The sequence below is a fragment of the Gavialis gangeticus genome, unplaced genomic scaffold (assembly GCF_001723915.1).
Source record: "Gavialis gangeticus isolate Ggan-Ray unplaced genomic scaffold, GavGan_comp1, whole genome shotgun sequence".
NCBI classification, from domain to species: Eukaryota; Metazoa; Chordata; order Crocodylia; family Gavialidae; genus Gavialis; species Gavialis gangeticus.
This window is the reverse complement of record NW_017728992.1, coordinates 111,352,559-111,366,947: the sequence shown is the minus strand read 5'-3', so window position 1 is coordinate 111,366,947 and position 14,389 is coordinate 111,352,559. Positions and strand designations below refer to the sequence as shown.

General features: G+C 44.4%; 1 protein-coding gene across 1 annotated transcript in view; it reads left to right on the top strand.

Annotated features, from left to right (window-relative positions):
• Positions 1-14,389, top strand: part of PRKDC (protein kinase, DNA-activated, catalytic polypeptide) — a 141,235-nt gene that overhangs the window by 109,806 nt on the left and 17,040 nt on the right. The window contains exons 75-81 of the mRNA XM_019518957.1: positions 28-94; positions 322-381; positions 2,812-3,033; positions 5,330-5,473; positions 11,692-11,896; positions 12,932-12,999; positions 13,368-13,588. Coding sequence (XP_019374502.1) covers positions 28-94; positions 322-381; positions 2,812-3,033; positions 5,330-5,473; positions 11,692-11,896; positions 12,932-12,999; positions 13,368-13,588 — 987 coding nt within the window. The remainder of the gene's footprint in view (positions 1-27; positions 95-321; positions 382-2,811; positions 3,034-5,329; positions 5,474-11,691; positions 11,897-12,931; positions 13,000-13,367; positions 13,589-14,389) is intronic.

The following is a 14,389-nucleotide window of genomic DNA, read 5'->3' as shown; positions in this document are numbered from 1 at the left end:
TTTTTTTTTTTTTTTTTTTTTTTACAGAAAGTTATACTGTGCAAACAACATAGTATGTACTGTGCTTAGTTACAGGGAAAGCATAGAAAAACTGGTAAGTAGGCCAACTTTAGTAATGTCTAAGCTTAAGCACCTGCATGTGCTATCATATTTGGCACTTATTGTGATAGTGCATTTTAATATAAAAGTAACAATAAATGGCTCAATTTATTTTAGAGGTGCAGAGCATCTACCATTCTTGATCTATCATGCTTCTTGAAAAAAATAAAACAAAAAAAATGCATTTGCCTTTTACCTGCTCTCAACAATATGTTGTTTCAGATAGCTGAAACTACTACAGATCTGTTATATGTAGTTTCAGATGTAACAGATCTTTTCATTGTAAGTTGACCTTTTTCCATCAGAAAGAACCATCAAAATGACAGTTGGCTTATATACAATGTTGACCTATGATTGGAATGATATGGCATTAATGTTTGGGGTAGGTCACTCTGTGTGGCACCCTTGAGGACCAACATTATGCAGTCATGTACTCCTCTGCCCTTAAGTGTGCTGCACAGGGTTATCTGCTCCACTACCACCATGTTGGAGCAGATGACCTTGTGTTGGCTGGCTCTTAAGAGTGCCATACATAGTCATCTGCCCTGTTGTGGTGGTTGCTTGGGAAGTGCTCTGGTTCCTGGGGATCTACTGTATTTCACGATATATAAGTTGAGGTTTGAAGCCCAATTTTTAACTCTTAAAATTCAACCTTGACTTATACACTGTATTACCAACCCTTGCAAGTGGCACTGGGCTCAGCACTCAGCTGGCACAGCCCATGTAGCACTGCTTGCAGGGGATGGGATGGGATGGGATGGGGATGCACCAGCCGAGCACCGAGCCCAGCACCACTCACAGGGGACCTTGCGAGCAGCACTGTCTGGACCGCGTCAGCCGAACCTGGCCCCAGCCCGGGCCTTGTCCCTGCAAGTGGTGCCCGGCTCAGCATTTGGCTGGCAGAGCCAGGCTCAGCGCTTGGCAGCCCTGCACACAGCAGACAAGGCCAGGCTTAGCTGGTGTGGCTCCATCCTCTGCGAGCCTGGTGCCGCTTGCAGGGGACGGGGCTGGGCTCAGTGCTCAGCACTGCTGCTTGCAGCAGACGGTGTTGGGCTTGGTGCTCAGCTGGCGTGGCCCATGCAGCACTGCTCACAGGAGATGGGACCAAACCAGCCAAATGCCGAGCCCAGCTCCAATTTATACGTGGTGCCAATGAAAATCCTAACTTCCCTAATTTTTAAACTGGGGTCAAACTAAACACTGTGAAATAAGTTATCTCCGTGGTCTGTTCTATTGGAGTGGGAGGCAGGCTGGGTAGAAGTGCAGAAGTGTGAAGACTGTGGTGTCAGATTCAGACTTTTAGACCCCTGGCTCTGCTACAGGAAGTAATAAGTGTTGTGTTCCCAACTCTGGGACTGGTCACCACTAGAGCCACAAAGGTAGGAAACTATGTAGTTGGATACACTTCAAAAGTGTGGGTGCCTTTGGACATCTTTTGTTATTTGGAAAAGACAAGTGATCCTGAAAATTTCTAATACTAAACTAAAAAAAAAAATGGCTGAACTTAAAATATTCTAAAAGACAGCATGTTATGTTCTTCCAGAACCCAAATTACCTGAAGGTATTTTGGTCATGTTTTTAAAGTCAAATGTGAGCTGAGTATGTGCACAACAGCAATGGAAACAAACGCCGCTTTCCCATTCACTGTCTCTCTCAAATAATTAGGAAAATTTGGCATTCAAACTTCTGAAACCAGGACTAATTGTATTATTTTTCACTCTATTTGTCCTATGAAATTTGAATCCAGGACTGCAGTTCAAATCTGGCTTTTAACACAGGTCTTTCACTCTATTTAACCTTGCAGCTTCCATTGAGCTAAACATTTTTGAAATATGGTGAACCATAGGCAGAATTTCTCTGGCACAGAGGATATTTTAATTTTAGTGCATTTAACTCTCTGGATCCTTTCTTCGCTTATTTGATTCTCCTGTGTGTTTTTGCAGTGCAGGGACTTAAGTTATTGGCAAATATGGGGGGCAAGGAGGGGGATTCTAAAATGTTCCTGAAAACAGGAGGTTGACTTCTAAGCAAAGTTGACTTGCAAATGGGGCAATATGGTAAAATTCTAGAGTGAGACAGAGTTGATAGTCTAGAGGCGCAGATATGCAACAGAATAATTTTAAGCCAGATTTTATGCCATAGTAAATTTACTCTAGTAAAGAGTAGATGTACAATCAGTCCTCTCAAGCTAGATGGTCTGGGGTAGCCCATGTTACTGCACCTAACCACCAGGTGCTTTCAGATGTAAACCCCCGCCAGAAAACTGCTTTACTTTTAAACTTGATGCATTCCCACACTGAGCCCAGCACGTGCCCAGAACGGCAGTGTGTTGCTTCAACCTGGCTTTTTGGTGCTTTTATCTAATAGCTGATTGAAGCACCCAATCTTTATAGATGCTGCAGAGCCTGGCTGAAGTAACACACTGCTCTTTCCAGTAAAGCATTTCTTTTTTGTGGGGTTTTTTAACGTTTGGAAGCAGCTACGGTGATGGGAGCAAAACCATGTTTTTCCTGAGTTTTCAGTACAAAAAGTGTTACTCCCACCCCCCAGACCTCTTTTCCCTCCCCAGCAATTTTGAGCTGCTATTTTCATAGCAGACACTTGGCAAATACCAAGCAAAAGCAAGCAATGCAGAGAATTGGGCAACTTAGTGCTTTAGCAGCCACGCAGTGCTCCATCCCACTGCTGCTACTAAGCAGCCCTGTGTGAAAGTATTTCTATCTGTCCATGAGTTGTGTAGAATACTGTTTGTCCAAACCTTGTGTAGGAGAGGATCTGGACCACTTGACTGAGAATATGCTGATGGCAGTTTTTTTGTGGGACTGTTCTGTTGATTTTCTTTGCAGGATAAAAAGTAAATTGGACAGAGGAGGAGTGATTCAAGATTTTGTTCAGGCTCTGGAACAGCTTTCAAACCCTGAGATGCTCTTCAAGGTATAACAGAATCATGTTCTGTTGGCAGTTTGCACCAGCTCCTATAGTTTTCTCCTTCAGTTTCTAGCCAACACCCTTTCCTTCCTTTGTCTTAGCCAGTCTAGCTAATCTTCTAGGCTAGGTACAGACGGTCAAAAAGCCTGAGGCTGAATTGATGCAGTCTTTGCAGGTTAGTCTAAGCTGCACAAATTAAATTGAAACAGAAGTGAACATACATTTACCTTTGATTCAGGAAATGCAGCCACGTGCCTGCAGTGGCTCAGGCCACAAGCGGGAGGGTGCTAGAGCTGTGTTCACTTTCTCTTCTGCTGCTCCCAAGGCCTGTAAGATTTGCGGTCCAGACTTATAACAGCAGGACTCTGCAGGGTTTCTCAGCACTTCCTCTTCCTGCTTCCACGTGCCTCTAGAATTTGTAGCCTGCAGTTGCAGCCAGCAGTAAGTTTGAGCAGGGGAAGGGGTGTTTAACCTCCCTAGCCCCAGACCCCAGCAGAGGTTTGCTGGGGGGGAATGTTTCCCTCTCCCCCCGCCTTGCAGACTGGGCTGCATCTCCAGATGGGCTTGCCTCCCCCATGCCCTTGTCAGCCAGCCCTCACTGCTTCAGCTAGGGAGGAGAGGGCTAGGGCTAGCTCTGCTCTCTGTCACAGGCAACACAGCACAGCCCAGGGCTGGAAAGCATGCTGGGATGATGGGGGTTTGTGATTTAACTTGAACCAGGAAAGATGCTACTTCATTGAAAGGATCTAAGTGGCAAAGCATAACATAGGGTGAAACACTGGCATAATCATTGTTTACATTGCCTCTGTTTTTATGCACCTTTCCTTACCCTTTTAGACTGTAAATTCTTTTGGGCAGGGACTCTCACTTTATATTTGCATATCTGGCCCAATGGGCCAGGACCTAGGTTGATGCATAATTGCTACTGCAGTAACCTGACAAATGAGGGAGTAGGACAGAGGTGGGCAAAATATGGCCATGGGCTGCAGCCCACAGGGCCCCTAAGAAATTTAGAAAATTAATGTTTATCTGCCCTTGGTTCCTGTAAAAAATGATAGGAACCAAGGGCAGTAGGACCCAGGGGAAGCCCGGCGGGCTCCCACCACAGCAGGGCCCGCCCAACCCTGCTCCCCACAGCCAGAAGCCCCAGCAGAGGCTTCTGGCCTGGGAGCACATGGCTGCCCCAGCAGCGCTGGAACCTCAGGTAAGGGGGAAGGGCAGGGGAGGACCCCGGACAGGGGAGGAGCCCAGGGAAAAGTGGCCTGGGAAAAATCTGAGTGTGGGGGCCAGTGGGGAAGCAGCCCCATGCCCATCCCTATGCCTGATGCCCCACGCTGCAGCTGCTTGCAGCCTGCCTGGGGCTGCCTGTGCCTGCTCCGGATAGGCCCGTGCAGGCTGCGAGCGGCTGCAGCAGGGAGCACCAGCCGCGGGGCAGGGGAGGGGCCGCTTTTCCCCGGGCTCTTTCTCAGTGTCGAGGAAAGCAGCCCTCCCCTGCCCAGTGGCCACTGCCCCATGCTGCAGCTGCTCGCAGCCCACGCGGGGCTGTCAGGAGCAGGCACAGGCAGCCCCTCATGGGCTGCGAGCAGCTGCAGCGCGAGGCGCTGGGCACGGGGCAGACGAGGGGCCACTTTTCCCCGCACTCAGCATCAGCTTCTTCCTTCTCGGTGAGCAGGGGTTGGGGCTGTGCGCTGCCCCCCACCTGTACTGTGGGGCTGGGGGGCAGTGGGTGCAAGTGGGCACGGGAGCCAGTGGGAACATGGGCCCCACACCGGTGTCCCGGGGCCAATGCTGGTGGGGCCCAGAGCAGGGTGGCACGAGCGCGGGGTCCCAGCCAGCGGGGGCTTTATGGAACTGGGCCAGCTCCCCCCTCTCCTTGCTGGTGCAGCCCAGTCTGGCTCCACAGACCCCTGCCAGCCTGTGTCCTGCTTTGGGCCCCACCAGTGCTGGCCCATTGGTCCCAAGACACTGATTGGGACATTTGTCCCAAGATGGTGTCCAGGGGGCAGGGCACCTGTCAAGGGGCGGGGCTACTCATGCAGCCCTCAACAGCCTGCCAAAACTGGGTAAGCGGCTCTCCGCCCAAAATAATTGCCCGCCCCTGGAGTAGAAGGAGCAGCATTTATTTAAAAAAAAAAAATCACTCCTGTGGCTCTCGAATTGCTTACAAATCTCCAAGACCTTTGTATTTACTAAGTCACATCAATAGCAAATATAATAAGTCTAAGGTATCTGATTTGATTTACCGGAGAGAATCCGAAAAACATTGTCTTTCACATTTACTTGCTTTTTTCTGTATTTGCAGGATTGGGTTGATGCTGTGAGAAATGAGTTGGGAAAAGCTCAGAAAAATAAGGCCAAGCTTAAAGAAATGTATGAAGTAATGTATGGGAACCTAGGAAACTTGCAGGCTTCAGGTCTTGGATTGTTCAGAAGGAGATTTATTCAGGTACATCTAAAATCTCAACTCAGTGACATTGAATAGTATTGATGTGTTTTGGGAGGGGGGAGGAGGCTCCTGAAAAATTGAAAAGGAAAACGAGTGGACTAGATGATAGAATCTTGTCTGATCATACAGCCCTAATCAGATGAATGATTGAGTGAAGTGTGCAGGACCGGTCCTTTAATTATACTGCAGATGTGGTGTGTTTGGACTGCGTGCAGTTTGATTGCCACTTCCTGACTTGTCCACAAAGCAGTGTGTGCCCATTGAGAATTATACGTGCATTTGTTCAGTCGTCCCTGCTTCTACTTCCTTCGCATTTTATATGTGAATGCATTTGCATCTGTTTACACCCAGGGCTTTCTATTTATGCAGTCGTGTGGAGCTTGACTTTCTTCTACCTAGGTACCTTAGATTAAGTGCTGTAGAGACATCCAAGTTAAGTTCTTGACCACCTGGGCAATTAGCAATCATCATTCACCATCCAGTGCAGGGTGTCCAAGGAGGGCCGATTTCAATGAGTTAACGAGATTAGTTGGCGAGGCACTGAGGTCCCGGAGGGTAGGGGAGTTGGGAGTCCAAGATGAGTGGTCGTTCCTTAAGGAGATGGTCCTCCGAGCCCAAGGGGTTACAGTCCCAATGTGAATCAAAGGGGGCAAGAGTGCCCAAAAGCCCCCGTGGCTCACCAAAGGCATTCAGGAACGTCTGAAAGCTAAAAAGAAGGTGTACACCCGGTGGAAGGGAGGGGCCATCACCAAGGAGGATTATACCTCCATTGCTCGAGACTGTGGGGGGGGAGGGGCTGTTAGGAAGGATAAAGGTGGACACAGAACTAGGACTAGCGACCCAGATCAAAGATAACAGGAGGTCCTTTTTTAAATGCATAGGGAGTAAAAAGAAGGCACCAGGTAACATGGGGCCCCTGCAGGACATCCACCCCATGGACTCAGGAGAGGCACAGCCAGGCTTAGGGTCAGTGAGGACCTAGTCAGGGAACTTCTGGTGGGGCTGGATGTGTTTATATCAGCAGGTCCAGATGATCTCCACCCCAGGGTGCTGAGGGAATTGGCAGAGGTCATTGCGGGACCCCTGGCACGGCTTTACAAGCGCTCATGGTGCTCTGGTGAGGTACCAGAGGACTGGAAAAGGGCCAGTGTGGTCCCCATTTTCAAAAAGGGGAGGAAGGAGGACCTGGGAAACTATAGGCCCATTAGTCTTACCTTGGTCCTGGGGATGCTCTTTGAGAAAATTATCCAGGTGCATCTGGATAATCTGCGAGGGGCCAGCAGGGGAGATTATGCTTAGGGGCAACCAACATGGGTTCATTAGGGGCAGGTCCTGTCAGACCAACTTGGTGGCCTTCTATGACCAGGTCACAAAATCCTTAGACACAGCTGTTGCAGTGGATGCAGTTTTTCTTGACTTTAGGAAGGCCTTCAACACTGTCTCTCACCCGATTTTCATTAAAAAAATTAGGCGACGATGCCTACACAGTGAGATGGGTGGCAAATTGACTGGAGGGCTGCTCCTAGAGAGTGGTGGTGGACGGGTCATTTTCAACCTGGAGGGATGGGGCAGTGGGGTCCTCAGGCCCGCACTGTTCAACATCTTCATCAGTGACTTGGACGAGGGGGTGAAAAGCACCTTATGCAAATTTGCAGATGACACTAAGATGTGGGGAGAGGTGGGCATGCTAGAAGGGAGGGACAGGCTACAACTAGATCTGGACAGGTTGCAGGGGTGGGTGGATGAGAACAGGATGGGATTCAACACTGACAAGTGCAAGGTGCTGCACCTGGGGAGGAAGAACCAGCAGCATACCTACAGGCTGGAGAACTCCCTTCTAATCAGGACAGAGACAGAAAAGGATCTTGGAGTCGCTATTGATTCCCAGATGAACATGGGCCACCAATGTGAGGATGCGATCAGTAAGGCTAACCGCATCTTGTCATGCATCCACAGATGCATCACGAGCAGGTCCGAGGAGGTGATCCGCCCCCTCTATGTGACACTGGTCAGGCCACAGTTGGAGTACTGCGTCCAGTTCTGGGCACCGCACTTCAGGAGGGATGTGGACAGCATGGAGAGGGTCCAGAGGAGGGCCACTCACATGATATGGGGACAGCAGGGCAGGCCCTATGAGGGGAGGCTACGGGACCTGAACCTGTTCAGCCTCCACAAGAGAAGGCTGAGGGGGGGATCTAGTGGCTGTCTATAAACTTGAGGGGGGACCAGAAGGGAAACAGGAGAGTCCCTTTCCCCCCAAACACTACTGGGAGTAACTACGAATAACAGCCACAAGTTGGCTGAGAGTAGGTTCAGGTTAGATATCAGGAGGCGCTAACTTCACAGTCACGGCAGCTAGGATCTGGAACCAACTTCCAAGGGAAGTGGTGCTCACTCCTACCCTGGGGGTCTTCAGAAGGAGGCTAGACAGTCACCTAGCCGGGGTCATTTGACCCCAGCATTCTTTCCTGCCCATGGCAGGGGTCGGACTTGATCTGCTCGGGTCCCTTCCGAACCTACCAACTATGAAATTATAAGCTGCAGCAGCAGAAAACTTGGCATAGGCTAATTGCTTCTGCTGTCTGGGAGGCATCTGGGAGGGACAAGGCCTGGTTTAGAGCATGGGCTACATAGCCAAGGATGTGTTGTAAATCTAGTAAACTGCTCCTTGTGATATAAGAATGCAGCCACAGAAGGTGCCAAACAACAAGGAATAACTTTTTATAGTTTCTATTATAGGCTAATTATCGTAATGGGGTGGGAAGGAGAGAGTGGCTAGGGACTAGTTCTTGAGGGAGATGGGGAGAAGGGATACATCAGTGTTCCTTTCATATGCTTCAAATTACTGTGACAATTGTGGAATAAAACTAAAATTTCAGGGCATTAAATTCTGTAAATTCTCTGCCACCTTCGGCTACCACACTCTCTAGAAACATTTCAAAATACAACTTAACACCGTTCAGATATCGCAAGATATACAGAACAGGGCAGGACACTTAAAGAATCACTTAACATTGGCTACTTTGTGAGCCACAGCAGTATCTTAGATCAAATTAAAATATTAGCTCTAATTGTGTACAAGATCACTTGACCTGGGAATTTCACTGGAGTTTATCTTGTCAGATAATATTTTGGGCCCTACTGGGATGTCAAGTTCCGCAAAGCTCAGTCTCTGAAAACCAGGGAAATTGAATTAAAGTAAATGCTAACTCCGCCTTAACTCATCTGCTTTTGGGTGATGCCAGTAGCACAGATTCGTGCTCTGGGCTGTACATGATACCTATGTTTGCCCTACAAATTATTACTTTTACTGCATAAAAACACCACCACGTGGCAAAATCTCCAGCCCCTGTACTCTAAGATACAGGATGCCTTTTACTTATACTTTCAATTACCAGACTGCTCTCATTTCCCACAATGATTGGCAGTCCCCATGGCACTCTGCATCTCAGCTTGCACAGCCCATTCAGGACATTCCCAGTGGCTGTTACCAGGTGAGGGAGGGGTAGAGTTAAGGTTATTTCAAGTGATTTGCTTTGATACCTCTTAGAGGTTCGAGTTTGCTGAACTAGCATGTTCTGAAACATCTGATTGACCCTCATGATTTGTTAGTGTAAAGGAGAGGAAAAAACCCTCTGTGTTTATATTCCGTTTAATGTTGGATATACTGATTTTCAGCACTGTGCTTTTAAAGAGCCACTTTAATTCTGGTGGGAACTTGAAGATTAATTTTTTAGTAGCTGTGGAAACAGCAATTAGTAACTAAGCCAAGTCCTCTCTCACATTTTATATAAATGATCACTTACACTGTAAACTCCTAAGAACTAAAACCTGTAATTATACTTGTCTACAAAGCAGGTCTATGATAAGAATAAAGCAAGTTGTTATGGGCAACTGCTATGATTCCAGAATTCAACATGAGACATCTGCCTGTTATAATGTAGTATTTGCAAAAATTGCTGTATCGTATACTGACCTCTCATCTTGTCAGGGTGGATAAAATAGATCTTTAAACAAAATGTTGATTTAAATGTAAAATCCATGTTTTTAAACAGGCTTATTTGAAAAGAGAAGGTGTTTAAATTAAACATGAAACTGACAATTCATATTAAGCTCTAGACTTATTTATCAATCATCAAAATTAAATGAAAAATAATATTCATATGTTGCATTTTGTTGGTATTTTTTTAATTGGAAGCATTGAACTGGAGGCAGCAACTAGCTGAACACTTATAATCAGGGTCTGAAATGAATGAACCACCTTTTGACAGCTGGCGTCTCTTCTGCAAGGTCAAAGAGAATGATTGTCTTTATTCATTTTAGTTCCGTTTAATAAACTTGAGAATCTGAAGGAAATTGGGAGTTAAAATCAGGAAGGCTGGTTTTCAAGTAATCCAATCTACAAATTAAAACAAAGCATAACAGGCTGAAGTATACTAGTTTTAAAATACTGAAGGACAGGTTGATCAGTCAGTTCAAATAACTAACTGTAGGTGAGACTTTTTTTGTTGAATAAATCAATTCATTTTTAAGTGCAAAACCTGATTTGATAAACTTTACTTATGTATCCAGCACAGTTAATGTATTTTAATCAGTTAGTAAAAATCTTAAATTGCTTGCTGTCTGCATTTTTCCATGTAAATAATGAATGAAAAAATACTCATGGTAAATAAAAATGTCATTTGCTATGATCTAAAATATTTCAATCAAAAATAATTTGAATAAATACATGTACTGCATGTTAGGCTAGATAACTTCTTAAACATGTGAATAGTACCTGTCATCCTTTTGCTAGCTAGTAAAAAAAAAAAAAAAAAAAAAAGTAGTAGTACCAGACTTAATGTAAAGAGTTACATTTAATTGCTAGTTAACATGCTTTAATGATTATTAGCGAGAATCATCCTTTCATGAGGAAAATAAATATAAAGTACAAGTGCAAAACAAGTTGAAAATATATTAAATATATCAAAGTTTTATGCATGCTGATTGATATCTGATGATCACTAATCCTTATGACAAAACCTGCCATTGTTAGTAATTCAGTGAAAGATATTAATCTGTCTGAGATCACTGCCCTCATGAGGGAGGGAAAGTCAGTCAGTTTGTTGCCTGAAAACATCTAAGATTAGCAATTTAACCAAAGGGGAAAGTTACTTTTATAAAACTTCAAAACATTTGCAAATAGCTCTAGCTAAGACGCATTAAAACAATTACTTGAAACTATTACACATTGAGTTATATAAGAGTGAGTGAACTCAGATGCTGCAATTTTAATTTGTGATGATGATAGATGAAGCTAGGTACATCAATTGAGGCACTGCGATTACTGTCCTACACTTTAGTAATTGATTTATCTCAATTAGAATTCATTCCAAAATTATCCTGCTTATGGGGCTGTTTTACAGGTGTAAGTATTATTTTGCTTTTCAGTTGCATCTAAATTCTTGAGGGCAATTTAGAGTACACCCTCTCAGTTTTATAAATAGTTGAATTGTCCTTGTGTAACAATATATCTATTGTAAAAGGTTGAGAAGGAAGAAGGTAGCTGATATCTTCAAATGAGAAAGCATAACATTTCTGATTCGCTCTTACTTCTCAGGAATAAGTAGTTTATTGATATCTTTGGGTAGGTAGCGGGCAAAGTTGTGGATGTCCTTGCTGATATCAAGTGGTGGTGTCAGTAGAGAGGAGTAAAGAAAAAGAAGCCATGTGGGTTGTTGCATTCCATGTAACAGGAAAAAGAATTACAGAAACCAAATCAATAGAGGGGAAAAATGGGGATCAAAGACTAATTAGTTCAGAGGTGAGTGTGCATGCATGCACGCACATGGAAAGTCATGCTGCAGTTGTAGGTATCTGTGATGCAATAAATGTGCGCTGATCAGGGGGTAGAGCTGATGCTCTGTAAGGGCAGTGGAAATTTTGTCTCCTACTACATGGACACACCATTTATACATGGACACAGTCCTTTATAGACCCCTGTAGTAAAATGTTGTTTCCATGCTACATTTTAGCATAAAAATGGTTCTGCTGTACAGTGTGATCTTGCTGGTGTGAAGAGAATTTCTAATTAGCTGATAAACTTTCTGAAAGAGGCACCATCTTTTTACTGTGTGTTTTTTGCCAATTGCCTAGCATACCAGTGCCTAGTCCATGAAGGCTTCTAGGCACTGCAATAATACAAATAACAGTGACTCCTATTTGTAAATCAACTTCAGGCTTATGGGAAGGAGTTTGACACTCAGTTTGGGAAAGGAGGTTCAAAACTGTTAGATATGAAGGACAATGAATTCTACAAGATTGTAAATGCTCTTCTTGCAAAAATGAGAGATGGCCAGAAAGAACCTGGAAATCTGAAAGAATATTCACCTTGGTTGAGCGAGTTTAAAGCTGAATTCCGGAGGAATGAACTGGAGATCCCTGGTATGTTCTCTCTACAGCACTAAGGGTGGTGAGCTCTCGTATAGAAGTACTTACTACAGGTTTCCCTCACTTTATGCAGGTTCTGTATATGCAAATTCGCTCTTATGCAATAACCTTTTTTATACCAAAAATTCATTATATGCAAGGTGAATTCACTCTTATGCAACTGGTGTGGTGGAAGCCAGCAGTCAGCCACTTTGTGCAGTGCACTGTGGGAGTGACACGCACCAAAATATAATCTCCTCTGTGGCTCTGTGCTCCTTGCTTATTGTCTGCACCACGTGTTTTTGTACTTGCCATCCCCATTGTGGTAGTGCCCTGTGCTTGTGTGTACTGTCTGCTGTCGGTGAGTACCAAAATTGTCTTGTAAAAGTGGTAGAAATGAGTCTGGGTGTCAGTACAGTTGAGATCTTCGAATGTATCCCTATTTGTTACATTGTAAAACGGGTTCCCTTTATGCAAATTTGAGTTATGCGCTGTTTTCCAGGAACACGGGTACAGCATAAAGTGAAGGAAACCTGTATGCAGTTCTGTTCCTCTTAGCTAAAAGTGTCCTATCCTTTTGGTATTTATTTTCTCTCTTAGGGTGCTATATCCTGCCTTCACAGGGAGACTGACTTGATAATCTCAAGCTACCATGATTCTGGTTTCCGGCTAGTTATCCCGTAGCTTTTACTGTGATCTTTAAATGTCTTTTTTTTAAGTTTTAACTTTTATGTAGTTTCTTGATCCCAGCAGTTTTGCAATAAAAATCTATGAAATGCATTTGCATTCCAGTCTGAATAAGGTCTGTCCTCCATAATTAATAAGGCTTCCAAATATAACAGCTGAAAAAGAATGCTTATATGTAAAAAGCAGAAAATAGCATACTATTATTTTGCTTAAATATCAAGTTTAAAGCACAATATACTGTTAACTTTAATATGGCATAATATTTGGCAAAATAGTCTATCATTAAATATACTCTGTTTAGAGACTCTATTTAAATGAAAATGATTTGTTTTATTTTTTCTTTCTTTTCCCTCCCTTCCCCAGGTCAGTATGATGGTAAAGGGAAACCATTGCCAGAATACCATGCAAAAATATCAGGATTTGATGAACGAGTACGTAAACAAGTTTGAGGCCAAAATCCCTTTGGTTTCTAGTGCAAAATTATGGTTCAGCATAGTGTTTTGGGTGTGAGCTACCTGGTACAGGGAAGAAGTTGCTGAGGATGTATTTGACAGTGAACAGAGATTTTATCTGATTGATTAAAGGACTGTCATAATGTTATTTCATATACATTGATGATTAGTTTCCACATGAAACTCTGCTTTAATTTGTGAAGCTAAAGCAATCTGGTGGTGCAACAGCAGTATGATCAGGCTTCCCCAGAATGCAAGAGTCCTGCAGTTCTAAGCAGTAACCACGATGATACAATTGTGTATGTTGCTCCTGTGCCATAGTGGTTTGCTTTTTGTCTCCTTCCAAGATCAAAGTAATGGAGTCCCTGAGGAAACCAAAGCGTATAATCATCCGAGGCAGTGATGAACGGGAGTATCCCTTCCTTGTCAAAGGTGGTGAAGATCTCCGTCAGGACCAGCGCATAGAGCAGCTCTTTGATGTTATGAATATTATCCTTTCCCAAGATGCTTCCTGTAGCCAAAGGAATATGCAGATAAAAACCTACCAAGTCATACCCATGACAACCAGGTAGGAATTTGGATAAAGAGCCTTATGTCAAAAGTCATGTAAGTTCCTTCTGCTGGGAAATGGAATTTTGATGTATTAACATGGATTCTACTTTTTTTCTTCTCTTTCATTTTGCTTCTGGTTCTGAAAAATTTGCTTTATGAAACCAAAGAGTTAAACATTTAGACTGTTACTGCTGAATTTTTATGAATTCAGCTTTTGCTAGCAGTTATTTTTGAGTGTGTTTGTGCTTGTAGTAAAGTTCTTACCCAGAAAACATGGATTAGAAGCTAGGACCCTCCTGTCCCTCATGAGTGTGTTAATTGCAGGGTTAGTCATGTTTGCTCTCTTTCTGGGTTAGTGATTGTTGCATCTTTTCATTAAGTGGCGGAGCTTCAGCAGCTGAAGTGGAGAGTGCCCCTTGTCCAGAACAGCTGGTTAGAATATTCTCTTGGGAGAAATGGGTTTGAGTTTCTCAGGCTGGGCTGGGCACGTCTCCCTTTTGCTACCACTAAACCAGTATTTCTCAACTTTTTTACACTTGAGATGCCCCTCATTAGACTCGGGACACCCCTCAAAATTTCATAGATTTCATAGACATTAGGGCTGGAAGGGACCTCGGAAGATCATCGAGTCCAGCCCCCTGCCCAAAGGGCAGGAAGTCAGCTGGGGTCATAGGATCCCAGCAAGATAAGCATCCAATTTGCTCTTGAAGGTGTTCAATGTAGGTGCTTGAACCACCTCCGATGGCAGGCTGTTCCAGACCTTGGGGGCTTGGACAGTAAAGAAGTTCTTCCTTGTGTCCAGCCTGAAACGGTCTTG